Below are 27,797 nucleotides of genomic sequence, written 5' to 3' on the forward strand. Positions count from 1 at the left end.
TGGTTCTGACCAAAAAATAGAGAAAAGGATTACACTTCCTATGAAATATTTTGCATTTTGAAGCAAAACTTTTCATCCAGGTATTAAAATTTTTCCAGACAATCATGAGGAGAGTGACACACACACACACATCTTTCTTTGCATGAAACACTCCTTAATTTGAGATGTGTGTGTGCGCGCGCAAGAGGAAGAACGTAATAATCTGCGGACTTGAGACGTCATAAAAGCTCAGCCATCCGCTCTGGGCTCACCTGTCAGTTGCACCTCAGCAGGTAAGTTTGGATCATTTAAAACTCACTAATTACTACAGGAATCATTTCTGTAGAACTCTTTGCTCTGGTTCTGAAAGCTAAAATAATCGCTTTTATTCATTTGAAGCCTTTAAATCCCGAGAAGTTTCCAGTAAGCACACGAAACCGTCAAAATAAAATCACGGCGAATTTAGGATTTTAATCTAAACTTTCTGTCTAGATTTTTACTTTTTTATTATTATTCGTGGCAATTATGTTTATCATAAGTTGACAAAAAGCAAGCGGATAAATATACTTTTAAGTAAAATAATATATGTATAGACATTTTCCTTAATTTGGAAGTCAAACGGAAGTGCTATATTAATTCGGTTACGTGTTTAGCATGCAGCTATTTCTATATTCAACTTTTTTGTCATTTTTCCTCCCGTTAACAGCTTTATTTTCTAACTATCCTATTACATATTGAACGCTCGTTTATTGCTACTCTTCACCAAACGTAAGTTCACATTTATTGTAATCGCTTGTTTCATAACAGGAAGCTATATGCTAGTTGTGCATAAATCGTGCATATAATGAATATTTTATAGTATTAATGAACATTTTTAGTGTTCTAACTTTCTGTTTATTTGGTCAGTTTTAGATAGAGTTGTTCTTGTCCAGGTCTTAGATGGATGTCCCTCTCAAGATGGCGAACACGCTAACTATTTCGCCATCTTGGAAGGGGAGATATCACTGCGGTAAAGCTAGCTACCTCTTTGACTAGCCGGCCCGCACACGATGGTAATGTGCGCGACAGCTCAACACGTTACGGCGCTCCCGTTTACGTGCAGCTTTCAAAATAAAAGCGCTCATCCGGTTCATATTTGATCTGATTCTACTGCAAGTAGATTTCCAGGGGTTTCAGGTTTAGACATTGTATTCTTGCAGTTGCAAAAGGAAAGTATGCATCTGAAAAAATTGGCTCCTTTAAAATTGGGGGGGCTGGAAGGGGTGTCCCTCTGTCACCCAGAAGTGAGAGAAGTCACTGGAAACTGAGTTTTTCAACAATGTGTATGTCAACTTTTGAAAAATAAAAATCAAAACGTGTTATTTTGATCAGCTCTCATTTTGAAATGCACATCGGCTCCATAGGCCATTTACTGGGTGTCTTCTGGAAGAGTCAATCACTGCAGCGAGAGAAGTCACTGGTAACGCATCGTTTAACTTCACCATTTTTGAGGTTTCATATATATGGTTTACAGTATTTTTGTTTCACACAATATATTTGAATTTATTTTCAGTTACATAGTTTCCTTTTGCAACTGCATAAATAAAAAGTCTAAACGTGAAGCCGCTTTTAATTTACTTGCAGTAGATCAAACATGAACCGGATGTGCGCTTTTACTTTGAAAGGAGCTCGTAAATGAGGGTACCGTAACGTCTTGTACCGTCGCGCACGTGAAAATCAAGTGCGGGCTGGCTTTACTGTCATGTTCGAAGAGGCAGCTAGCTTTACCTCAAAACTGTTTTATTCAGAAATGTAGTTTATGTAAAATGTTAGACCTGATGATGGTCTAACATGAAACGGTAACCATCTGTGAAATGAGGATTACTCATCAGGAGCCTCTCATATGAAGGCTATGTACAGAAACGCGTCGTATGTTTTTCAGTCCAGATGTATGAATAATGCAGGGAGTGTGGGAATGTGCTCTGCCTCATATGGGGCCCTGTTGACCGATTAACTTTTCTAGTTCTGGGGCCTCTTGGTGACCCCTAGAGGGGTCAGGGTCACACCCTGGGGTCTGGAGGAGCTTGTAGGCCCTAACTGGGTTATTATTTTCATCTCAGACTCATCTTGCGCACCATGCCGCAACATTTCCACGTGAACACACCGCTGCTGGAGAGCGTCAGCATGTCCAAGATGACGGGTACCGCCGTGTACCTGAAGATGGAGAACTGCCAGCCCTCCGGCTCCTTTAAGATCCGTGGCGTAGGACACCTCTGCCAGCAGGTGGGGGCGCCGTCACTCTGTCTGGACCCGCTGTGCCTGTCTGCTGCTGACGCTCTGTGTGTTGTTGCAGCTCGCCAGCCGCTCCAGGGGAGTCGTGTGTTCTTCAGGTAACCTCTGACCCGTGACCAAGCCTCGTCATGCTAATGGGCGTCATGGTAACGCCCGTCTCTACAGGTGGGAACGCTGGGATGGCCGCAGCCTACGTGGCCCGGAAGATGGGGCTGCCGGCGACCGTGGTGGTGCCGTCCTCCACCCCCCCACTGGTGGTCCGCAGGCTGCAGGAGCAGGGCGCCGCCGTCAAGGTCGCCGGGAAGGTCAGAGCCATCCTGAGTCAGGACCCTGGGTTCTGACCGAGGATGTAGTTTCCTTCCGGTCCGTCTCTCCCAGAAGCACGTCAGGTGGCGCCCGTCCAGCTGTTCCCCTGACCTCTGACCCCTGGATGCTTGTTGTCTCTAACCGTCAGGTTTGGGACGACGCCAACGCTGAAGCTCTGAGGCTGGCGGAGACGGAGCAGCTGACCTTCGTTCCTCCGTTTGATCACCCCCTGCTGTGGTAGGTACCCCTTGGCCCCTGACCTCTGACCCCTGCACAGACCAGCATGTCCCCCATCTGTCCAGGGAGGGTCACGCCTCGGTGGTGGCGGAGGCGGCAGCCGCCCTGGGCCCCGGGGCCCGGCCCGGCGCCGTGCTGCTGTCGGTGGGGGGCGGGGGCCTGCTGTGCGGCGTCGTCCGTGGCCTGAAGGACGCCGGCTGGGCGGACGTGCCAGTTATCGCTATGGAAACGGTGGGGGCCGACTGCTTCAACGCTGCCATCAAAGCGGGCGAGCTGGTGACTCTTGATGACATCACCAGGTTGGTCCAGCTCTGATCCCATTGGCTGCTTCTGATTGGTCGTCACGGCCTACTCGGTCGCCATGACAACATACAAATAAGCTTAAAAGTTTATCTGAAATTTCTGCAAAGATTTTAGTTTTTTCCTGGTCCAGCAGAACCAGCAGTCTGAATTATTATTTCCTGCTTCAGTAAAAGAAAAATGAAGCAGCAAACAGAACCGTTACTTTAAGAAACACGACTCCTTCACACTCATGTCTCTGTGTCCCTCTGTGTCCCCTGCTGTCTCTGCCTCCGTCCCCAGCGAGGCCAAGTGTCTGGGTGCGAAGACGGTCTGCCGCAGAGCCTTTGAGCTGAGCCAGAGCGGCGAGGCGACCATCATCTCTGAGCTGGTGACGGACCAGGAGGCGCTGAGGGCCGTCCAGATGTTCCTGGGTCAGTGACTTCCTGCCGCACACACCTGGCTCCGGTTCCGGTTCTCTGAAGGACTTGTGCTGGTTTTGTGTTCCAGATGAGGAGCGGGTTCTGGTGGAGATGGCGTGTGGAGCAGCGCTGGCCGCCATCTACAGCGGTCTGATCCCCAGACTGCAGGCCCAAGGCAGGCGGCCGCCGCATTTATTATTATTATTGTTAATAATGCCATAGCATCACATGGAAGGGACCTATTGTTGAATGGAGCAAGTCAATGACAGAAGACATGATAGCGATGTTCCACATGCTACTGATAGCATTCATGCTAACATTGGCATTTTGGCTAACTTTAGCTGATGCACTAATTTTAACATACCGAATGGTGCAAGTCCATGTTGGTCAACAATGTTGTGATTCTTCACATGCCATTTTGTAATTGGTAGCTAAGCATAGCATTGATGCTCATTTTTAGCATCAAAACGACGGGCAGACTTTGGCAGGCCCCGCTTAAATTTCTTCAGAAATTGACTAGTTACTATTACTATTGTTATTGTTTTGTTTTTTATGGCCTTTTTAGCTTCTGTTTTTGTTCTTTTTTAAATATTTCTTTATTCTATAGTTTCTGAAATATTTTAAATCTTTGTTAATGTATTTTTCTTCATTTTGTGTATTTTATTCTTCCAAAATATTCTTTTTCTTTTCCAATTTATTGTAATGAATGTTTTGTTTATTTTTTTTATTTTATCTCTTATGTATTATATTTTTAAATTGTTCGTGTTTTATTTTAGCTTTTATTATGTTTTTATTAGATGTGTTTATTTTTCAAAAAATTTGTTTTAATTTACTTTTTAATTTTTTGTTCATGTTTTTTTTATTTTTACTTTGTTTCATTTTTGTTATTGTGTTATGATTGAATTATTACTCATTTATCAAAGAAATATTACAACTAATATATGTGCAAATATATTGGTGATATATTTGCACATATTAATATTACTAATTTATAGAAGGTCTTTTATTATTCCTGTTTGACTCAGAAACGCTTGGGTGTAAAGAAGCTGAGGACCGAACCGGAGCAGAACCTTCATCATTTCTTCAGAACCTCACCTGTGACCTAAATCTGGTTTGTTTTCCAGGCCGTCTGCCGACTCCCTTGCGCCCCCTGCTGGTGATCGTGTGTGGCGGCAGCAGCATCAACATGGAGCAGCTGATCAGCCTCCAGCAGAAGCTGCAGAGCTAAAGCATTGCATTCTGGGAAATGTGCCACCAGACTCATTGCTGGTCATAATGTTTAATTATTGCTGATTTTATGTGCATTTCATGAGTGATGAAATGAATGATTGAAGAGTCTCAGCCTGCAGTTGGCCTTCTCACCACATGGTGGTACTGTAGAACCTGATAGGAAACGAACTGTCGGCAGACGGAGGAGCTAATGCGGCCGGTTTCTATGACAACAGGAAGGAGACGCTCTGATGAGGCCGTCAGCGGCTATAAATAGGAAGTCAGCAGGAGAAGCTGTGGCTGAAATGTTCTGGTTCTGGAACATAAGAACCAGAATGTTGACTCCATGTAATGTTGTCCCGCGGGACCAGCCTGGAGGAGGAGCAGGGAACGGGTCAAGTTAGGCTACCGGAAATCGGCTCCATCCTTCCCGTGTTTGTCAATCAATTTATTAAAAGACAAAAAAACAGTTCAACGCTTTTGGCTCACAGAGGTTTATTTTCTACACTAACATAATCAGTTAGAAAGCTAAATGTTTAGTTTAATACCTAGAAATGTAGCTTGAAGCTAAAAAGTTAGCTTTGAGCTACATATAGCTATTCAGTAAGTACATTAAATATTTAGCTTGCTAACTAAATATGTAGGTTGAAACTGTGACAAATGGAAGAGTAACAGTGAACATATTTCTCTGGTATAAAAGGCTAATAATGTTGCTAATGGCATCTCATAGAAATGTCACATAGAGCTGCAGCTAAGTAGCCTTTAGCTTCGAAACATGACATTATTCTAAAATCAGTTCTCTTTAGCGCCCCCTGTGGTTGGAGCCAGCCAGAACATCATGGCGATTGATGGTAAGTAGGCCAATAACGGCTCTGCTCTCCGCGGTACTTAACTCCGTCTGGGTTACCGGTTGTGGTTCTGGTCCGGACGGGTTGTGTTTCCGATCAGGAAGGCAGTACTTGTGTCCAGTTCGGGTCCGGTTCGGACAGCTGTCCTGTTGGAGAAAAGCAGTGATTCTCCATGTTTGTACCGGTGGTTCTGATCGGAAAGCTCCTTCATGTTTGAACGCGGCTTTCTTGCTTATTTCCCGCTAAAGCGGCGGTTCTGCGGCTCGGTTCGGAGCCCCGAACCTCGGGGTGGTGTTGCCGGAGTCAGAGAGAGGAGAAGCGTCAGGGCTGGCTGCAGGAAGCGGAGCAAGAAGCTCCGAGACTTGGAGATGGCCGTTTACCACGTCGCTTTTCCCTCCGCGCTGACTGACAGGCTACGACCTGCCCGGTTCTGGTTCTGATCAGCCCGGTTCTGACCTGCCCGGTTCTGTTTATGATCATCCTGGTTCTGGTTTTGACTAGCCCGGTTCTGGCGGAATGTGGGCCATATTCAGAGTTTCACGTGTAGGAGGAACTCGGTTCCGGTCCGGTCCAATAGAACCTCCAGAGAAGCTTTATGATGCATCTGAAATAATCCAACATTAAATCTGGTTTCATGTATTCAGTGTAGAGGAAACTGGACCTAAACTGGGAATCAGAAAGGATTTCTGATCTTGAGGGGAAGTGACGTCATAGCCAGTCTTCACAGAGAAGCTCCTTATCATTTGGGATAATTTATGATCTTAGGGTCTTCAGATGCTGCTTTCATTCATATTTATGTGACAAACCAGAACAAAGTTATGTTACTGGTAAATCTGAAAAGTGTGGCATGCATTTGGGGGACAGACTGAGAGACAGACTGGGGGACGGACTGGGAGACAGATTGAGGGACAGATTGAGAGACAGACTGGGGGACGGACTGAGAGACAGACTGGGAGACAGATTGAGAGACGGACTGAGAGACAGACTGAGGGACGGACTGAGAGACGGACTGGGGGACGGACTGAGAGACGGACTGAGGGACGGACTGGGAGACGGACTGGGGGACGGACTGGGAGACGGACTGAGGGACGGACTGGGGGACGGACTGAGGGACGGACTGAGAGACGGACTGAGGGACGGACTGGGAGACGGACTGAGGGACGGACTGGGAGACGGACTGAGAGACGGACTGAGGGACGGACTGAGAGACGGACTGAGAGACGGACTGGGAGACGGACTGAGAGACGGACTGGGAGACGGACTGAGGGACGGACTGGGAGACGGACTGAGAGACGGACTGAGAGACGGACTGGGGGACGGACTGGGAGACGGACTGAGGGACGGACTGGGAGACGGACTGAGGGACGGACTGAGGGACGGACTGGGGGACGGACTGAGAGACGGACTGAGAGACGGACTGAGGGACGGACTGGGGGACGGACTGAGAGACGGACTGAGAGACGGACTGGGGGACGGACTGGGAGACGGACTGGGGGACGGACTGAGGGACGGACTGGGGGACGGACTGAGAGACGGACTGAGAGACGGACTGAGGGACGGACTGAGGGACGGACTGGGAGACGGACTGAGGGACGGACTGGGAGACGGACTGAGGGACGGACTGGGAGACGGACTGAGAGACGGACTGGGGGACGGACTGGGAGACGGACTGGGGGACGGACTGGGAGACGGACTGGGGGACGGACTGAGGGACGGACTGGGGGACGGACTGAGAGACGGACTGGGAGACGGACTGAGGGACGGACTGGGAGACGGACTGAGGGACGGACTGGGGGACGGACTGGGAGACGGACTGAGGGACGGACTGGGAGACGGACTGAGGGACGGACTGGGAGACGGACTGGGAGACGGACTGAGGGACGGACTGAGAGACGGACTGGGAGACGGACTGGGAGACGGACTGAGAGACGGACTGAGAGACGGACTGAGAGACGGACTGGGAGACGGACTGGGAGACGGACTGAGGGACGGACTGGGAGACGGACTGAGGGACGGACTGAGAGACGGACTGGGAGACGGACTGGGAGACGGACTGGGAGACGGACTGAGGGACGGACTGGGAGACGGACTGAGGGACGGACTGGGGGACGGACTGAGGGACGGACTGGGGGACGGACTGGGAGACGGACTGGGGGACGGACTGGGAGACGGACTGAGGGACGGACTGGGAGACGGACTGGGGGACGGACTGAGGGACGGACTGGGAGACGGACTGAGGGACGGACTGGGAGACGGACTGAGAGACGGACTGGGAGACGGACTGGGAGACGGACTGGGAGACGGACTGAGGGACGGACTGGGAGACGGACTGAGGGACGGACTGGGAGACGGACTGGGAGACGGACTGGGAGACGGACTGGGAGACGGACTGGGAGACGGACTGAGGGACAGACTGGGGGACGGACTGGGAGACGGACTGGGAGACGGACTGAGAGACGGACTGGGAGACGGACTGGGAGACGGACTGGGAGACGGAGTGGGAGACGGACTGAGGGACGGACTGGGGGACGGACTGGGGGACGGACTGGGGGACGGACTGGGGGACGGACTGGGGGACGGACTGAGAGACGGACTGAGAGACGGACTGAGGGACGGACTGGGGGACGGACTGAGAGACGGACTGAGAGACGGACTGAGGGACGGACTGAGAGACGGACTGGGAGACGGACTGGGAGACGGACTGGGAGACGGACTGGGGGACGGACTGGGAGACGGACTGGGAGACGGACTGGGGGACGGACTGGGAGACATCAGCTTGAAGCCAGAGGTCCCAGCTTGGGTGTGAAGGTCAGCAGGCTTTGAAAGAACGAGGCTGTGAAGCAGGAAGTGACATCACTGTTCAGTGAGACAACAGCTCAAACCCTTTGATTCAGTCTGTGGACAATAATCAGCTGATTGATCACATGACCACCTGATCTACTTCCTGCTCAGTGCTGTTAGTTTTCATGCCCGAGTCTCTGATGAGTTGCTGTAAAACGTGGGACGGATCCAGCCTGGCTGCCGGGTCGGCCTGCTGAGTCGCTCTGCTAGTTTCCTTTAGATGCAGCAGCTTCAGTGTCTGAGGGAGTATATCTGGTCTAGTCAAAGTAAAAGCGATTGCTAGTCTGAGGCTGCAGAGAGCAGGAGAACCCGAGGAGGAAGAGGATGCTGAGCTTCCTAATAAACACACAGCTTCTGCTTCTCCGTTTACTGGTCCGGTCCAGGTTCTGGTTCTGGTCCTGATTCTGCGTCTCATCCTCCCTCCTTGTCTCTCCAGGTGGAGATCGTCACTGTGGAGTTCATGAGCTGATCTGCATCAGAAAAGGTAGAGGAGTCTCTGCAGCCCATCACCTGTCCACCATGTCCACCATGTCCCCTGCCTGCTGTCCTGTCCCTTTGTGTCGTCTCATTCAATCGTCTGTAGGATCTGGATGGACACTCAAACTTCACGTCTAACTCAGTCAGACTAAGAAGTAAAGCAGCTTCAGTCAGAGGCGCTGTGATCAGCTGGAGAACGGGTTCAGAGTTTATTATTGAATCTGCGGCGAAGTAGAGGCCACTGATCTGACGGGGTTTGTGATTGGTCGATGAAAGCTTCTGATTTTACTTTTAGAGCCAGATTTTAATTTGAAACGCTTTAAACCCAGCAGCAGATACCTTCGCTTTCCCAGCAGTAATGGGTTTATTGGGAATAAATGATTCTGTTTTCCTCCTTTAGCTGCTCATATACACACAAAATGCGGCTGCACCCAAAGCTAAGGTCACAGGAAGTGACACGGTAGGAAACCAGTTGTTAGGTCCCATAAGGACAGCCTGATGGACTAGCGCTGCATTTCAGTCTAAATAGATGGAATTCATGAATTCAAGTAGGGCTGATGTAAACAAATATTTTACTAATCGAGTAATCTATAGATTATTCATATGATCAATCAAGTAATCATATAAAAAATGATAAAATAAAATGGTGGCAAATCTAACAGTATTACTATCGGATACCAACATCAGTCCAGTTGTTCATATCTAAACTTCCCTAACAATATTTTTTATGTAGTTTAGAAAATCAACCTGTAACAATAACAGCTCACTTTCTAAGTTAACCTGAAGAAAAGTTATGCAAAAATCTGAAATTATACAATTTAAGAGTAAAGACGCAGGCTCACAAATATGCTTATATATATTTTTTAAAATGTCTGTTAACCAGTTTTTAGTTTCTGCTCATCTTCAGACAGTTTAACAGATGAACTCTCACCTTGGCCCAAACCTGCCAAGCTTTGGGTTTGAGAAATGACAATACGGGAAATGTCTCCTGGATTGGGGGGTTTGGGGTTGGAGGGCAGGCGAAGTAAGACCGGGGGGCAAAACGGGATATTCACGGCTCCTCCGTTCGTCCCTCAGAAGCTCATCTACCAGCCACGTTCCGCCTCCCGTTGGTTCAGACCGGGATGATGTGACATTCATTTTCCGGTTCGTCAGCATCAGCCGCCCGCCGTGTTCAGTCTCTAAATCCTCCTCAGCTCTGAACCAGCAGCTCCGGAGCAGAAAGGCTGCCGGACTCCCGGATCGCTCCGGTTATTTAAGGAAGTTTATTGGTTCCTGAAAACGATGAAAACCCGGAATTATCATGAATCAATAAAATCCCCGCGGGCCGAACTTGAAAATGCTGCTGACATTTAGCTTTCATCAACAACTCAGGCAGAAGTGAGAGCTGTGGAACCCTAATATTGAAACTCGTCGTCAAACTTGAGCAACCACAACAGTTTCTGTGATTCTTATTAAAAACTCAACAGACATGAAATGTTAGAGCTGCTAAAGCCACATTAGCAGCATTAAATTAAATGTCCTGGTTGTTGCTCAGTGCAGCAGGTTTAACTCATCATGCAGGGCCGGTCCAAGGCTGGATGAGGCCTGGAGCAGAATCTGACTGAGGGGCCCCTCTAGCTGCTAAAACATCAGCAGCTCTAACAGCTTCTGTGTTGGATTTAATCTGGGAGAGAAGGAGGAGTTTAACTGGACAACCTAAAAACAATCAGTTATAATCCAGTTTATTAATTAGTATTTGTGAACAAACAGCTCAAACTCAAAGATTAAACTCACAGCATCAGATTGAATAACTATAACTAACTATGAATATTGTTCTTTGAACTTTTACAAAGTAAACTTGCCAGCTTCTTAAAATCTTACATTTAAATGTTAAACATTTTAAAATATTTAAATTTATGCTGAAAGCATTAAATCAAATCCAGCAGCATTGATCATCTCAATAATAAATGTTACATTTATGTATCTGTGTTAAGTTATCAGCATTTATGGCCCCTGAAGCCCTGAGGGCCCGATGGAGCCGCTGGCTTAGTTTGGATTAAACAGAAGTGCAAATAATTGATGTTCATTTTGTATTTGTTTTTGTTTTTAAGTCGTGGGTTTATTAAACAGGTTTTTACTGAACCAGTTTGTTGTCCATAACATAATAAGTCAGTAATATTTTAATGTTTCCTGTCAACATTTTTTAATACAAAAACACGGCAGGCATCCGCCGGGCTGAGCAGGAACCTAACTGTCTGCTCCACTTCGGTCTGATTCTGGTCTGGTCCGCTGTAGTTCAGTCGAATCAGCAAATTCACAGATTCGTTTGAACTGAATGTTTGTTTGGACTGGACCGATCGGGACCGAGCCGGACTGGTTCTGTTGGACTCAGTGATTATAATTTGATCTGATTTTATGAGATTAATTAGTGAAGGATGGTCCCGTTTTGGCTGTGATCCGACTTGAACCAGAATGATGCTGAACCCGTTGTCATGGTAACCATTAGGTAGCGTTCGTCTCTGTTGATAGTCAGGCATATGTAAAGCTGTGGCCCGTGCGTTCCTGAGGTTCTGTTTGTGTTCCGGTCCAGTTTCTCCGGAGGTTCTGGGCTTCTTGACGGCCATCGCGCTCTTCATTATCCTCATGACCTTACTCTTCTGGTTCCTCAACAACAAGCTGGTTCTGCAGAACCCGGCCAGCCTGCAATGCCTCGACAATTTCAGGAAGAATCCGGAGCCGCAGGGTGAGTCCTGATGCAGGTCTTCCTTCCACTCAGTGTTCCACCTGACTGAACCAGTTCTTACTGAACCAGTTCTTATTGAACCATTTCTTATTAAACAGATTTTTAGTGAACCAGTTCTTTACTAAACTAGTTCATACTGAACCAGTTCGTTGTTCAGATGAATCGGTTAGCTGTCTGGTCTGTTGGATTTCTGGAATCGTTTTTCAACTTCTGATTTCTTCTGATCCATGTCGGCTCATATGTTTACATACAGTGAACCGAGTCCTTACAGAAGTTTGTCTGTCTGGTTAGTTCTGGTGACCGGGATCTGCCAGGAGGTTCTGGTAGCAGAACTAACTGGTTGGAACAGAACCAGAGACTCCATGGACTGGAAACTTCTGGAGAACCAGTGAAGCCGCTAGAGGCTAGTGGCAAAAGGAATCCGATCGGCTCATGAATATTCATTAATATTTGGTGAATATTACTGAATATTCATCATCTCAGCCTGGCAGAGCTTTGGCTAGGATGCTGAGGTGAAGCAGCGCTCTGCTACCCCCTGCTGGTCGGAAGCTGCAGCTGCAGCACTTCCTGAAAATGTTAAACTAATAATGAATCTATTTCATTTCTCAGGGAGACTACCAGCATGTGGATGAATCAGATGTGCTGGTAACCATGGCGACAGCTTCATGTTTCATGTCCAACTTGATGGATGTTTCTGTTTTGTGCGTCAGGCTTTACTGACTGCTGCTCTTCACAGCCAGCCATTATTTGCGTCTCCATAAATATTCTTCTGTTGTGTAACGCCATTGCATAATGTCGCTGATTATGAGCCCATCGCCATGGCAACGGCTTTATTCCCAGTTATTCCCAGAAAAACTCCCAGATCCTCACAAGTAGCAGGTCCTGCTACTGGGATACTACCAGATCCTGCTAAACAGTCTAACAGTCCAGTTCTGGTTCTGGGTTCTGGTTCCCAGAGGACGACAGTCCTTAAGCCTCCTGTCTGTCCCCAGCAGACACGGCGTCCTGCAGCGGCGGCGGCGACTCTTCGGACAGCGACTGCGAGCTGCTGGGTCGGTACCAGGAGGCAGTGGGCCGCTCCCAGGGCCTCAGAGGAGCAGCAGGTACCGCGGGCGGCGCCAGGCCCCGGGGGGGCTTCAGGTGGGAGAGCCGGCAGAACTACAGAGCCCTGACCGGAGACGGCTACAGCAGCGAGGCCTCGGCGGACGATGGTACGATGTAACCATGGCAACACAATGAATGATGGATGGATGGATGGATGGATGGATGGATGGATGGCCTGTTAGAGAAAAAGAAGCTAACACTTAGCTAGCCTCCGGTTGTGGTAGCTAAGTGTAAATCCAACCAGCTGCTGCAGGGAATGAGTGACTGAACCTGTATAATCAAATAGGCATCAGAACTGGGTTCAACTCTGGAGGATCAAGCGAAACCCTTTATTGAACAAAACATATTTATTACACATTCTGACAATAACACCAACAGAACAAAATAGTCAGTGTTTTCTTCTAGTAGTCCTAAGTCAAGTCAGTCAAGTTCAAGAGTTTTTTCCCTTTTGAATCGTTACAGTTCAGTTTTCAGATCTGAATGCTATATTGTAGCTATCCAGGCAGTGTTAATATGTGCAGTCCCACCGATCAAATGGAACAGAAGAAAGTTCTTCTTTGGCATCGTAGTGGACACAATGTGAATCCGCTCTTTTGGATCCTTGCTCGCCCTTCTTCATGTGTTATCGCTCAACACAAAAATCCCCAGTCTGCATATAGCAGAAACATCTTTTACTACAGTGTCATGTAGGATTCAAGTCACTTTAGTGAAAGTCTATTTCACTGTAGTGAAATAGATGGGAAATTTATTTCCAGCTGTGATAAATGAATTTGGTCTTTTAGCTTGTTGAGCTAAAATTTGTGAATTGATGTCAATATCTTTTTTCAGCACTCTTAAATTCCACACAGTGGAATAAATAACTCACTGTCACTAAATATTTCATCAGTATCAGTATTTCAACAAAGAAAAGGCACAATATCAGCATAATATATAGCCTTTTTTGATGATTTTCCATCAAAAAAAATTCTGCACATTTTGAAGCATTGTATTAGAAACTAGACAAATTAAATTCCTTAAGAAATTGAACCAGGACCTGTTAACATGTTTGGTTTGGAACCAGCACTACGATGCTGAACCAGGACAATGTCTGGTTCAGCATCGTACAAAGCAAATCTGGACTGGCTTGTCCAGTGATAGGTGTTTTCTCAAACCTACATAAAAAAAGAACCACAGACAACGTATATGAGTTTTCAACCAAACTTCTGCAGAAGGAGACACAGTGAACTGCTTCTCCAAGCTGCTCGCCATGTGTTCTGAAAACCTTCAGTTTGTCGCTTTTATTAGCAAGAAGGGTGTGAAAAGGAATGGAGGGGGTGAAACCCCAACATCCTGTCTTCACAGTAGGATGTGGATTCAGAAACAAAGAAGGGAGACACAGAAACTTAACACACAGATAGGTTTACAGCTCAGGAGTATCCCAGGAAGATCTGAGTCACCATCTGTTAAAACATGTTTGATTTAAGGAAGATTTAATTGTGTCTCCACAGTTTCAACAAATGTGAACACTTAACCTCTAAATAGAAAAACAACTAGTAACATTAGATTACAAATATAAGAATAATAACATAATTCTAACATCCAGTCCTGGTCAGAGGAACAGCACATCTGTGGAGGCTGAACTGAGGTTTCCTTGTTCCACTGTGATGGCTGATGCTCCACCTGGACAATCCACCAATAAATTCATCATCTGAACCTTGCCAGGTAAATACTGTGTTTAGTCTTAAGACTGACGACTATCTACTTCGCACATCTGACTCTCTCTCACGGTGTGAAATAAAAAAATAAAGACACTGGAGAATAGTTTTTTTTTCTAGCAAATTTTCATACTCAGGATTTTAATTCACATTCAAAAATTCTGATAAATAAATTTATGTAAAGGAAGTAGTCCCAGGAAATATTCTTTTTTCCACAATGCTTTGCGAGACTGCGCTCTGCCTCTCTCTGGTCTCCGTTGCTACGGTAATTAATTACCTACACCTGTGCTCAGACAGAATGGTGCAGACAAAGAATTCTATCTTTGTGAGACACCCAGCCTCGGTCTGAAGGACCTTGACAGAAAACCATAAGCCCTAGCAAAATTTGGAAAACATTTTACGGGAGCAGGCATGCTTATCAATGTCATGACCGACTTTGAGACCAATAGGGCGATATTTGTGGTCGTGAGGGCGAGTTAAAAATAGTTTTGGAGTCAGAAATCCACTGTGCTGTGTGTGTCAGACAGACTGCTTGAAAAAAAATTCTATCTCTATGAATATGGTTTACAGTAACAAAAAGCGTGTTATGATCGATTAAATGCGCTGATACGTCATTGTGCTGCTAAACACATAACGCTGAGTGGAGTGGTGGACCGCTCCAAGATGGCCGCCCTAAATCTCGTCAGCGACAATAGGCGAGAGCGGTCCATGAGGGTCTATCCTTATATTATGTCTATGGCTGGCAACCTCTACTTCCTGTTTACCACAGCCATATGTAGCATCAACATCTGATGACATCACGCGCTGCGTCGCCTTGTTGACTCGCTCCAAACCAGCAGATGGAAACACAGAAACGCGCCTAGTTCCTGTTTAATTCTTTGCACCACTCTAATAGTTTGGTTAAAATGTGCAGGGCAGTTGTGTGAAAGGTCCTGGGAGTATGTGCTGTCAGATCTGTTTGTGTTTAGAGTTAAAGCGGTTGTACCTGAGTTGAAGACGCGTTGATGCCACCAAACTCTCCCCAACCAGCCAACTGCATCCAGAGGATGAGGAGAACGCCGCCGCTGGACGAGCTCCAGCCGCCTCCCTACCAGGACGAGAACGGCTCTCCCAGGATGTCCTGCACACTGTCGGACCTGGGCGACGCCAAGTGCGACCTGTCCCAGACCAGCGGCAGTCCTCACCTGTCCTTTGGGAAGTGCCTGAGCGAGGGCAGCGACGGCCAGGAGAGCGAAGGCTACCTGAACAAAGGCTACGAAGAGGACGCCCCCAGCGACAGCACGGCCGTCCTCAGTCGTGAGGTAAACTCCGGCCTTTGATCCGCTGACAGCCTGATGCTCCTGCTGGACCTGAACCTCTCCTCTTCTAGGACACGTCGGCCCGCGGGTCGGCTGCATGCTTCCCAAAAGGCTACGAACCCGATGCCCTCTCCAAGTACGGCACTCTGGATGTGGTGTTTGACTACGACTCAGAGGAGCAGCAGCTGACAGTGACCATCATGGCGGTGACCGACCTGCCCTCCATGAAACACACAGGAAATTTCTCCTGGCAGGTGCACCTGGTGCTGCTGCCCACCAAGAAGCAGAGGGCCAAGACAGGCGTCCAGCGAGGGCCCGCCCCCGTTTTCACCGAGACCTTCCGCTTCAGCCACGTGGAGACGGAGATGATCGGCAACTACGCCATCCGCTTCCGCCTCTACAGCATCCGACGCATGAAGAAGGAGAAGGTGTTCGGAGAAAAGGTCTTCTACCTCACCAAGCTCAACCTCCAGGGCAAAATGTCTGTGCCGGTCATCCTGGATCCATGTTGCAGTCTCCCGGTAAGACGCACCACAGCACCCCCCATCCCTGCTTTCATTGACTGCTCTTTACTTAACCTGTATTTATACAGTTTGTTCCATTGATCCAAGATCTCTTGTTCAACAGACTCCAGTTTCAATGAAACAAACCGGTCCGCTTCAGTAGTCCCACTCCGGTCCGCTTCAGTAGTCCCACTCCGGTCCGCTTCAGTAGTCCCACTCCGGTCCGCTTCAGTCCCACTCCGGTCCGCTTCAGTCCCACTCCGGTCTTCTTCAGTCCCACTCCAGTCCGCTTCAGTAGTCCCACTCCGGTCCGCTTCAGTCCCACTCCGGTCCGCTTCAGTCCCACTCCGGTCTTCTTCAGTCCCACTCCGGTCCGCTTCAGTCCCACTCCGGTCCGCTTCAGTAGTCCCACTCCGGTCTTCTTCAGTCCCACTCCAGTCCGCTTCAGTAGTCCCACTCCGGTCCGCTTCAGTCCCACTCCGGTCTTCTTCAGTCCCACTCCAGTCCGCTTCAGTAGTCCCACTCCGGTCCGCTTCAGTCCCACTCCGGTCCGCTTCAGTCCCACTCCGGTCTTCTTCAGTCCCACTCCGGTCCGCTGCAGTCCCACTCCGGTCCGCTTCAGTCCCACTCCGGTCTTCTTCAGTCCCACTCCAGTCTTCTTCAGTCCCACTCCGGTCCGCTTCAGTCCCACTCCGGTCTTCTTCAGTCCCACTCCAGTCTTCTTCAGTCCCACTCCGGTCTTCTTCAGTCCCACTCCAGTCTTCTTCAGTCCCACTCCGGTCCGCTTCAGTCCCACTCCGGTCCGCTTCAGTCCCACTCCGGTCCGCTTCAGTAGTCCCACTCCGGTCTTCTTCAGTAGTCCCACTCCGGTCTTCTTCAGTCCCACTCCAGTCTTCTTCAGTCCCACTCCGGTCTTCTTCAGTCCCACTCCAGTCTTCTTCAGTCCCACTCCAGTCTTCTTCAGTCCCACTCCGGTCTTCTTCAGTCCCACTCCAGTCTTCTTCAGTCCCACTCCAGTCTTCTTCAGTCCCACTCCGGTCTTCTTCAGTCCCACTCCGGTCTTCTTCAGTCCCACTCCAGTCTTCTTCAGTCCCACTCCAGTCTTCTTCAGTCCCACTCCGGTCTTCTTCAGTCCCACTCCAGCCTTCTTCAGTCCCACTCCGGTCCGCTTCAGTCCCACTCCGGTCCGCTTCAGTAGTCCCACTCCGGTCTTCTTCAGTCCCACTCCAGTCTTCTTCAGTCCCACTCCAGTCTTCTTCAGTCCCACTCCGGTCCGCTTCAGTAGTCCCACTCCGGTCCATTTTTTCCAGAAAGTCTGGTTTGGTTGTTTTCAGAGCCTGATTCATGTTGGCTTTTGTTGGTTACTATGTAGGAATTCTTGAGTTTCTCCTGAGATTTTCAGGCTGGTTTAGTTCCTTAGGAGGAACGTCATGCAGTGATAAAAACCTATCATGATTGATATGTAGTTTCCCCTGGTGGATGACTGGGGGGTTTCCTGATGGCCAGCTGTGGTGTTTTCAGGGCGGGGAGTCCCAGGTCAGCCTGTCTGACCTGACGTGCAGCGACAGCGCTTCGTCCTTCCTGTCCGTCAGTCAGACCTCGGCTCCAGAGATCCTGGTGGGCCTGGTGTACAACGCCACCACCGGCCGCCTCTCCGTAGAAATCATCAAAGGCATCCACTTCAAAAACCTGGCTGCCAACAAGCCACCCAGTAAGTTCCCTGCAGCGCTTGTTGTTGACAGTGCAGCGGCGTTCAGGTTCACAGCCTCCATCAGTGAGACTAGCTTCTACTAAGAAAAGATGGCTGCCAGGTTCTCTCCTGCTGTGCAGTTTTCCTTGTCATCACTTTCCTTCATTAGCCTCCTAACTTAGCTGCTAGGAGTTTCAGTCCAGCAGAAATTCACACATGAGCGCAGCTAATCCCAGTAAACCCCAGCCAGCTGTGGATCCAAGCGTAAACAGGACTTTACTGTCAGCGTGTGTTGAGACTCAAATTACCATCACTTCAGATACACGTCTCTCTACCTGCTCTTAGATTTTTCAGGCAAGACACAAAAATGAGCCACAAATCAGAATGTAAAATCACTCACAAGACATTTATTAAATCAATGCATTTGGCCAAATGGAGACACAAATCACCCACAAACATGGACAGCAATGAGTCCCTGTAGGAGGAGGTCGCATCTGAGTGAGAGAGTGAGGACTTCATCCTTTATCTCTCATCCTCTCACCCCGAGACATCATGAACCCCTCCAACTATTCCCATTCACACAAACTATACCTGCCAAATCCTCTCCTGCATAACACACTCCACTCTTGGCTGCTAACCATTTTAGGAGTTGTGTTTTCTCCTTCATTCTAGATGTTTCACCTTTTACTTCTGCTGCTGGACATTCTGAGCAGCTGCATCCTGTTCTCCTTGTCTAACTGGCTAACAAGGTTATTCATCTTATCAATAGCTGAAATATTTCAAATTATAATGGGAATACAAGTCTCTAAATGGTTTAACACACTGTAAATATGAAGCGTTATATTTGATATTCAAAATATGCAAAACTCAAAGCATGAATATACCTGATTGTTCCATTTTTATTTCTCCACACGAGTCTCACATCTGGAAGGAGATGAACACGAGAGACGACTGAGAAATAGTCGTCTTAATGGTTAGCGTTACTTTCCACTAATTCTTTTAATGAGCTTAGCAGTTTAGAGTTAGCTTCAGCTAACTTTTTATGTGTTTAGTGGTTAGCTAGTTAGTGGTTGTTAAACCAACTTGCTTTGTCCAGCACTGCTGCTGATTTAGTTCAAACATTTGTTCTCCTTTACAACTGTGGCAGCCATTTTAAAAATGTCCACCAGAAAAGCACAAAATCAAAGAGAAGAAGATTTCTATGGATCAAATATGTCTGTGATTTGACACCAACACATTCATCTGACTGGTGGTTTTTGATGCAAAAATGTCTTTTCTGTGACACGGCCATGTTGAAAAATCACAAGATTATCAGTAAATATAATTTCTATAGAAAAGTTTTATCTGTTAAATATTGTCAAATGTAGTGCAAAACACTATTTTCTTGACAACCATCTTGAAAAATTAGCCACCATGTTGATTTTCCCAGTGGATCTCATTTGGGGGTTATCTGTGAATTTCTAGCCAAAATGAAGGATTTTTCTGAAATCCCAAATTATCTGGTGAACTTTGTGCATTGTTCTTGATATTTGACCCGTTTTTCTTTCCTTACCTTCCTTCTCTGAAATGTGGTGCCTGCTCCTGATATTCTGTCCCTACTGGCTTTTGACATCTTGGTCACTGTTTTTCTTACTGCTGTGCAACCCTTGTTGTCAGACGGGCTGTTCTGTTGTCTCAAACACTTGGTAGGGGGACAGGTTTATATAATCAGAGGTGAGTCTGCGCCGGCCCACTCAGCCATTCTGTGCCTTCATGGATGCAGTTCAGACATTTCACTGAAATCTTTTCATCATATTTTCACAAAACTGTATGCAGTTGGATGGGAATTGGCCCTTTGTCTTTCACATAGAACTAAACTGAGTAAAAGTAGAAATACAAATATTAGTTTCTACCTAAAGCTTCAGCTTCAAACATATTAAAGATGAACCAGCGTTGTGTTTTTATGTTTGTTTATTCTGCACCAAGACTCATTTCTTTAAATCTATGAAATGACTAAAGATCACAGTTTGATTGACAAATGAAATATTTTCTGTTCAACAAAATTATTCCTATAGAGCTTTTTTATATTTATTTGATTTAAATAATTAGTTAGAACCAAGAGGCAGAAAGGAAGCACCTTTTCAATAAAATACAAACTGTTAGCCTACCTTAGCTTAGCTTCATTTGTCTAATTTTATATTGATAATCCAAAATAAACATGAAACCTGAAGTATGTGATTGGAGCTGAAGGTGACAGACTGAATGTCAGGAGCTCATCCATGAAGACGTTTGCTCGTCGTGAACCTCGTGTTTGTTTGTTCCTTCATGCATGAATCCCTCCCTCCGTTTCTGCCTGATTGTCTTGAACTGTTTCTCTCTGAAGTCACATTTTCATTCCAGTCAATCCGGTTCCAGGATTCCCACTCAGTCTGAACAATTGCAGCTTCATTTCAGCTTTTTCATAATATACATAGAATAATTAGTTTTATTACTTATGTCACATTTTTGACTAGATTAATATAAAAATAGCATTTTTGAAAGAACTTGAGTCCATTTTAATTATGTGAAATATTGGACAGATTGAAGATTCAGCTTTGAGTATTTACAGTTCTGTTTGGTTCTGTCTGAAAATTAATATTTATTTTAAACATGAAAAAGTTTTTGTAAAATACAAACGCATAATTTTATATATATATGTAAAATGTAAAAGCAAATAAATATGTATATATTTTAATACTAGTTTCTGATGAGGATGTTCACTTACCAGAACATAAACTGATGTTCCATCTTTCTGTGCACACACACACACCTACACACACACACACACACACCTACACACACACACACACACACACACACCTACACAGACACACACACACACACACACACACCTGCACACACACACACACACACACACACACACACCTGCACACACACACACCTGCACACACACACCTGCACACACACACACCTGCACACACCTACACACACACCTGCACACACACACACACCTGCACACACACACACACCTGCGCACACACACACACCTGCACACACACACACGCCTACACACACACACCTGCACACACACACACACCTACACACACACACACACCTGCACACACACACACACCTGCGCACACACACACACCTGCACACACACACACACCTACACACACACCTGCACACACACACACGCCTACACACACACACACACACACCTACACACACACACCTGCACACACACACACACACACCTGCACACACACACACACCTACACACACACCTGCACACACACACACACACCTACACACACACACATACACACACACACACACACCTACACACACACACCTACACACACACACACCTACACACACACACCTGCACACACACACACACACACCTACACACACACCTGCACACACACACCTGCACACACACACACACCTACACACACACACCTACACACACACACACACCTACACACACACACCTACACACACACACCTACACACGCACACCTATACACACACACACCTACACACACACACCTACACACACACACACACACCTACACACACACACCTACACACACACACACCTACACACACACACACCTGCACACACACACACCTACACACACACACCTATACACACACACCTACACACACACACCTACACACACAACTGCACACACACACACACCTGCACACACACACACACACACACCTATACACACACACCTATACACACACACCTACACACACACACCTACACACACACACCTACATACACACACACACACACACACACACCTATACACACACACCTACACACACACACCTATACACACACACCTACACACACACACCTATACACACACACCTACACACACACACACACACACCTACACACACACACCTACACACACACACACACACACCTACACACACACACCTACACACACACACACACACACACCTGCACACACACACACCTACACACACACACACACCTATACACACACACCTACACACACACACCTACACACACACACCTGCGCACACACACCTACATACACACACACACACACACACACACACCTATACACACACACCTATACACACACACCTACACACACACACACCTATACACACACACCTACACACACACACCTACACACACACACCTACATACACACACACACACACACACACACACACCTATACACACACACACCTATACACACACACACACACACACCTACACACACACCTACACACACACACACACACACACCTGCACACACACACACACCTACACACACACACACACACACCTGCACACACACACACCTACACACACACACACACACACACCTACACACACACACCTACACACACACACACACACCTACACACACACACCTACACACACACACACACACACCTGCACACACACACACCTACACACACACACACCTATACACACACACCTACACACACACACCTGCGCACACACACACACCTGCACACACACACACCTACACACACACACACCTACACACACACACCTACACACACACACCTGCGCACACACACACACCTGCACACACACACACACACACACCTACACACACACACACACCTACACACACACACCTACACACACACACCTGCACACACACACACCTACACACACACACCTACACACACACACCTGCACACACACACACACACACACTCCTGCACACACACATACCTACACACACACACCTACACACACACTCCTACACACACACACCTATACACACACACCTATACACACACACCTACACAAACACTCCTACACACACACACCTATACACACACACCTATACACACACACCTACACACACACACCTACACACACACACACACCTACACACACACACCTACACACACACACCTGCACACACACACACCTACACACACACACCTACACACACACACCTACACACACACACCTACACACACACACACCTACACACACACACCTACACACACTCTCTGGCCTCCCGTTTGAGGGTCTTTCCAGCTCATAACTGTCAGGTTTTCTTTGTGATCCTGAAAAGTCACATCTGGTTCCTGAAACCTTTTGATCCTCGCTTATCTCTGATTGGCTCTGACTCTCCGAGTGGAGAAGCGATTCGCGGTGCGTTTTCAAAGCTCCTTTCTGTGGTGTGAACAGCAGCGAGTCAGTCAACCGCTCTACTCAGACTCCGACCGCATTCAGGGACGAATCGTGGATATTTTCCTCTCTGCTTTCACGGAAAGAGGGCGAAGTCAGTGTGTGATTGAAAGCTTGAAAGCAGCTGGCAGTCCAGGTCTGTCAGACAGCAGCACAAAGCGCAGCACAATACGCACTATGCAGCACGATGTGCCGGGACATATTACTGCAGCAATACGGCAGGATTACGGCTGGTGCGTAAGGTCAAAGGGCGAGAGGTGGGGTCACTGGACAGGTCGCTGCTTCTGCAGATGTTTTATAAAGTTTTTATTTGGGCCTCCTCTGCTTCTTCTCACATTTATTTCAGTTTAGATCCTCAATATTTTCAGCGGAAAATGATTTTTATATGTTGACCTTAATCTTTGACCTTTGAGTCATTCAGGTATAAAATGGTTCCTAAAGGTCACTGTCTGAAGTAGTGGTGTGTGTTTCTTCAACTGAGCCTAACCTAGCTTAACTTGCATTAACTAGCTTATCTGAAACTAGCTGACTGTGTGTAGAGCATTAGCGCCCCATCAGGCCCAGCTGCTCCTCAGGCTCTTCCTGCATCAGAGCTGCTCGTCTTCTGAGAAAATCGGATGTTTTGGTCATTTACCGTCGTTGGCTTCTCCAGGTTAGATGTGCAGCGGTTGCTTAGCAACAGGAAGAATGCAGTGCTGCAGCCATGCTTTGATCAGGAGGAAGCGTCGACCTCGGGGTCATAGCTTGGTGACAGGATGGAGGGAGCCAAACGTTTTGAAAACAGCTCAGTTTGACTGGTTCTGGTCTATCAGAACCTGCTGCTGCGCTCCGTCTCTCCTCCTGTACTTCCTGTAACCTGCTCCCTGCTTCCTGTCCAGACACGCTGGTGAAGCTGTCACTGCTGAACTCCATGGGTCATGAGATGTCCAAGTGTAAGACGTCCGTCTGCCGGGGACAGCCCAACCCCACCTATAAGGAGACCTTCGTGTTCCAGGTGGCGCTGTTCCAGCTGTCCGACGTCACGCTCATCCTGTCCGTCTACAACAAGCGCAGCATGAAGAGGAAGGAGCTGATTGGCTGGATCTCCCTGGGCCTCAACAGCTCCGGGGAAGACGAGCTCAGCCATTGGACGCACATGAAGGAGGCCAAGGGACGGCAGGTCTGCCGCTGGCACAGCCTGCTGGAGTCCTAACGGGGGGTCATCCTGATGTCTGTTATATTGCCATCATGTTGTCCATTCTGTCTACCAGTTTGTTGTCATGGTAACGGCAGGGAAGGACCAGAGGCTGGCCCTGTTGCACCGACTGACCTCCAGTCCTCCATCAGAGCCGCAGCTGCTCTGTTAGCCGCTAGCTGTTAGCTGCTAGCATCAACAGGCTGGGTCGGCTCCTCTGGCTCATCATATTAGTGGAATTGATGACATCATGATGGTTCAGCTGGTTCTGATTGACTTTCTGCAGTGACTGGAAAACCAGTTTAATGAGCTACTGGAGCTACTGGAGCTAACATTGTTCCCAGTTAGGATCCAGGTCAAATCCAAACACATTTAGCATTTATGCTGATTCTGTCTGACCCAGAGGTTCTGTTGGGTTCTGGTTCAGCTCAGGCATCTGGCTAAATACCAATAATATATTGATATATAAAGTCAATGCTATATAATAAATAATCCAATCAAATGCCATTGAGGGAATTTGCTTAGCAGCAAACATGTAATTTACATTTAATAATGTATTTATTACAGTGTAATAACCTGTTATTACATGAACATGAACGTTTAATGGCAACAATGGAACCAGTTTGGTAATATTATATAATTATTATTTTAATGTAACTAGTAGCAACAGCTCCTAACAAGACGTTAACTAGTTTTAGCTTATTTTCTAATTATTCATGTTAATAATCTATCATCACAGAAACACATTCATATTTACACAATAAGTAATTATTGAAGAGCAAATGAAATTAGCACATTGATTACATATCTGTTGTATCTTTCAACAGCTTCTTCTATTCAACTATTAAGTAAATAATTGTTGTATAATTTATGTAACTAGTTAGCAGTAACAGTTTGTAATAACATGTTTATAAGGGGTTAATTCCTCAATAACATGTTCCTGAGTAATTATATATTACCAACTTATTAATAACTTACATTTTATTCCAGATTAAATCATTTCACATTCAGATAATTAAAGACATAAACACCAAATTTAGGCATGAGGAAGATAAATATGAAGCAGAACAACCCGGTTAAGTCCCGCCCACACCTGTCCTACACCTGCCCAGGTGCTGGAAGCACAGGAGCTGCCTTACTTGAGATGGCTCCGCCCCCAGAGCACAGGCCCCGCCCATCAACATAGAGCACAGATAGCACACCCAATCTCAGTGGGAGGGGCTACTGAAGCCACGGTGGGAGGAGTTTCAGTCCCACACATGAAGCTGATTGGTTCTGCAGATCGTCTGCAGGTTTTCATTAACAGCCAAGAGAAAAGTCTTTCCTGTGCCTGTGCTGAGTTTACAGAGTGTGTGTGTGTGTGTGTGTGTGTGTGTGTGTGTGAGAACAGCAGGGTGTGAATACTTCTGACTTATTGCCCTGTTTTTTATTGTGTGGCTTCTGCTTTCTCTCAGTGATTGTTTCTAATGTATTTTTGTACTAAACATAGAAGTGAGCAGAACAGCAGAGCCTCCGGTTCACCCGTTCCTTTAAGACGGGTTGGAGTCCAGCTGGTTGGTCCCGTTCCTTTAAGACGGGTTGGAGTCCAGCTGGTTGGTCCCGTTCCTTTAAGACGGGTTGGAGTCCAGCTGGTTGGTCCCGTTCCTTTAAGACGGGTTGGAGTCCAGCTGGTTGGTCCCGTTCCTTTAAGACGGGTTGGAGTCCAGCTGGTTGGTTCCTCATGTTTGCTAACTGAAGCACGGATCCTCTGATCCTCAGAGCTTCACCTCAGCTGCTTCGCCTCCAAACTGCTGGATGACACAAATATTTATAGTTTTATGCCAAATATAATGCACTCTTTGTCCAAACATGGAAAGAAAGTACATCCCTGTAAATGTATTCCAACATCACTTGGGTATTACTCAGAGAAACTCCTGGTAGCTGGTGAAGATTAAATGTCATAAATCTTTAACCTGTTTGGGCTGAAGGAGAAAACCTCTTCACTGGAAACAAGATGGCTGCCACAAGCTCCAATGTGTATACTTTATCTTCTGTGAGATTTTTCTGGTGGATTTTGTAAAATATCCTCCAGAAAAATTGAGAATCTGTCATAACTGAAATCAGCTGCTGATATAGACAGTGGTGAGCTCAGCTAGCCAAACGTTAGCTTCACTGACCAAGTTCTCCAACAAACTAACATCTACTAATGCTAAACATATGAAAAATGTCCAGTAACTGGTTTAAAAGGCTTGTTAACAGCGGCCATCTTGAAAGATTTCCAGTGATCAGCTATGCTAGGATCTACAGGCTAATGTGGTTCTGTTTGGGTTTCTCCTTTGATGGTGGTTCTGAATCTGCTGTGAGTTTCTACAAGCTGGTAAAGTTTTTAGCAGGAGGGGGTGTACTTACAGGAGGAACGTTCTGGTTTGGACCCGGTCTGGTTCTGATGCAGGCCGGTGGAGGGTTCTAGCCGGCACCAGGAGCGCCATCGGCCCTGCAGAGGAAACTAGCTGAAGGTTCTGGTTCCCGTTCTGGTGGAGGTGCCACTGGTTCTGGGTCCAGTCTGTCAGTGGGTGGACAGCGCCTCCTGCTGGTGAACTGCAGCTCTGACTCAGTGGTTTCAGGAAACAGACAGAGACCGGTCGTCAAGGAGACGGTTCCAGTGTTGTGGACCCGTTAGTGATGCGGTTCCTCTGGTTCCGCTGCTTCGTTTAGACCTAATCTCTGCTCTGACCTCGTTGTTTCTTGTTTCTGTGGGAACGACCTTTGCCCTCGGTGGCATCGGTGCCTTACTGTTTCAACTTCTTGTCTTAATATTCCTGGAAATGAACTTTTCTCCTGTTGTTCTGCCTGAGTTTGATTTTAAAACCGTTTTTGAATTTACAAGTCAGAATTTCTATGTGATGATGTTACTGAATAAAAAAGGAAATAAACTTTTCTGATCCTCTGTCTTCTTCCTTACGCCGCCGCGCGCTGCCGTTTAGAACGTCAAAAATGAACAGAAATATTTTGGCCTGTCATAAATCAGATGTGGTTAATTTTTTAGCCAGATTTTCACCATTTTATTCATTCATTCATAAACATCACAGTTTCAACCTAAATATTTAGTTAGCTTGCAGCTAAGCATTAGCCCTAACCGTAAGGGAAATAAATAGTAACCACATTAACTACCTGTAAACTAAATATTTAGCTTTCAAATTAAATGTGACTTTGAAAGATGAACTGCATCTGTTTTATTTGTTTACAGGCTAATAACCAAATTATTTTTTAATTTGTGATTAACTTTACAAACAGCAGCTTGTAGCTTTACTCCTCCTGCTCTGCTGGAAACCAACCAACAAGTGGCGCATCATGGCAGTTTGCATCGTGGAGTCACTTGTTACCGGCAGGCAGCACCTGGACGCTGCAGCAGCTCCTCTAGAGGTCAAAGGTCAGCTCTGATCTCAGCATCTTTAAATGGACCGTGATTTACTGCGTTTCTCCTGATCCAGAAGCGTTCATCCCCCACCTGCTGCTGCTGCCTCTATACCTGCTTCTGTTCTGGACACA

General features: G+C 46.9%; 2 protein-coding genes across 4 annotated transcripts; both read left to right on the top strand.

The window, feature by feature from the left end:
- Positions 1-168: 168 nt before the first annotated feature.
- Positions 169-5,178, top strand: sdsl (serine dehydratase-like). 2 transcript variants are annotated; one of them, XM_088003166.1, is made up of 9 exons: positions 169-272; positions 2,079-2,241; positions 2,312-2,348; positions 2,416-2,555; positions 2,705-2,793; positions 2,859-3,092; positions 3,376-3,506; positions 3,583-3,669; positions 4,619-5,178. In XM_088003166.1, the coding sequence occupies exons 2-9, from the start codon at positions 2,095-2,097 to the stop codon at positions 4,720-4,722; spliced, it is 969 nt and encodes a 322-aa protein (XP_087859292.1). In that variant the 5' UTR covers positions 169-272; positions 2,079-2,094; the 3' UTR covers positions 4,723-5,178. The 2 variants fall into 2 exon arrangements, with proteins under 2 accessions (XP_087859292.1, XP_014823635.2); XM_014968149.2 differs by lacking the exon at positions 169-272 and adding an exon at positions 605-747.
- A 3,643-nt stretch (positions 5,179-8,821) lies between these two features.
- On the top strand, positions 8,822-27,181 carry syt14a (synaptotagmin XIVa). Of its 2 annotated transcripts, XM_014968140.2 has the most exons (8): positions 8,822-8,876; positions 11,442-11,594; positions 12,590-12,805; positions 15,422-15,693; positions 15,762-16,211; positions 17,715-17,904; positions 19,519-19,596; positions 23,974-27,181. In XM_014968140.2, exons 2-8 carry the CDS (start codon positions 11,495-11,497, stop codon positions 24,285-24,287), a joined length of 1,620 nt encoding a protein of 539 aa, XP_014823626.2. In that variant the 5' UTR covers positions 8,822-8,876; positions 11,442-11,494; the 3' UTR covers positions 24,288-27,181. The 2 variants fall into 2 exon arrangements, with proteins under 2 accessions (XP_014823626.2, XP_087859291.1); XM_088003165.1 differs by lacking the exon at positions 19,519-19,596.
- Positions 27,182-27,797: the final 616 nt, after the last annotated feature.

Source organism: Poecilia mexicana, unplaced genomic scaffold, assembly GCF_051168715.1.
Source record: "Poecilia mexicana isolate PSO_F unplaced genomic scaffold, ASM5116871v1 scaffold_23, whole genome shotgun sequence".
NCBI lineage: Eukaryota > Metazoa > Chordata > Actinopteri > Cyprinodontiformes > Poeciliidae > Poecilia > Poecilia mexicana.

Bases quoted from the DNA above. Each gene is read 5' to 3' on its own strand.
- syt14a (XM_014968140.2), top strand. From the start codon at position 11,495: ATGACCTTACTCTTCTGGTTCCTCAACAACAAGCTGGTTCTGCAGAAC. The intron at 17,905-19,518 runs GTAAGTTCCCTG...TTTTTCTTACTG, and splicing joins GGCTGCCAACAAGCCACCCA to CTGTGCAACCCTTGTTGTCA. The intron at 19,597-23,973 runs GTGAGTCTGCGC...CTTCCTGTCCAG, and splicing joins ACAGGTTTATATAATCAGAG to ACACGCTGGTGAAGCTGTCA.
- sdsl (XM_088003166.1), top strand. From the start codon at position 2,095: ATGCCGCAACATTTCCACGTGAACACACCGCTGCTGGAGAGCGTCAGC. The intron at 2,556-2,704 runs GTCAGAGCCATC...TCTAACCGTCAG, and splicing joins CCGTCAAGGTCGCCGGGAAG to GTTTGGGACGACGCCAACGC. The intron at 3,093-3,375 runs GTTGGTCCAGCT...CTCCGTCCCCAG, and splicing joins ACTCTTGATGACATCACCAG to CGAGGCCAAGTGTCTGGGTG.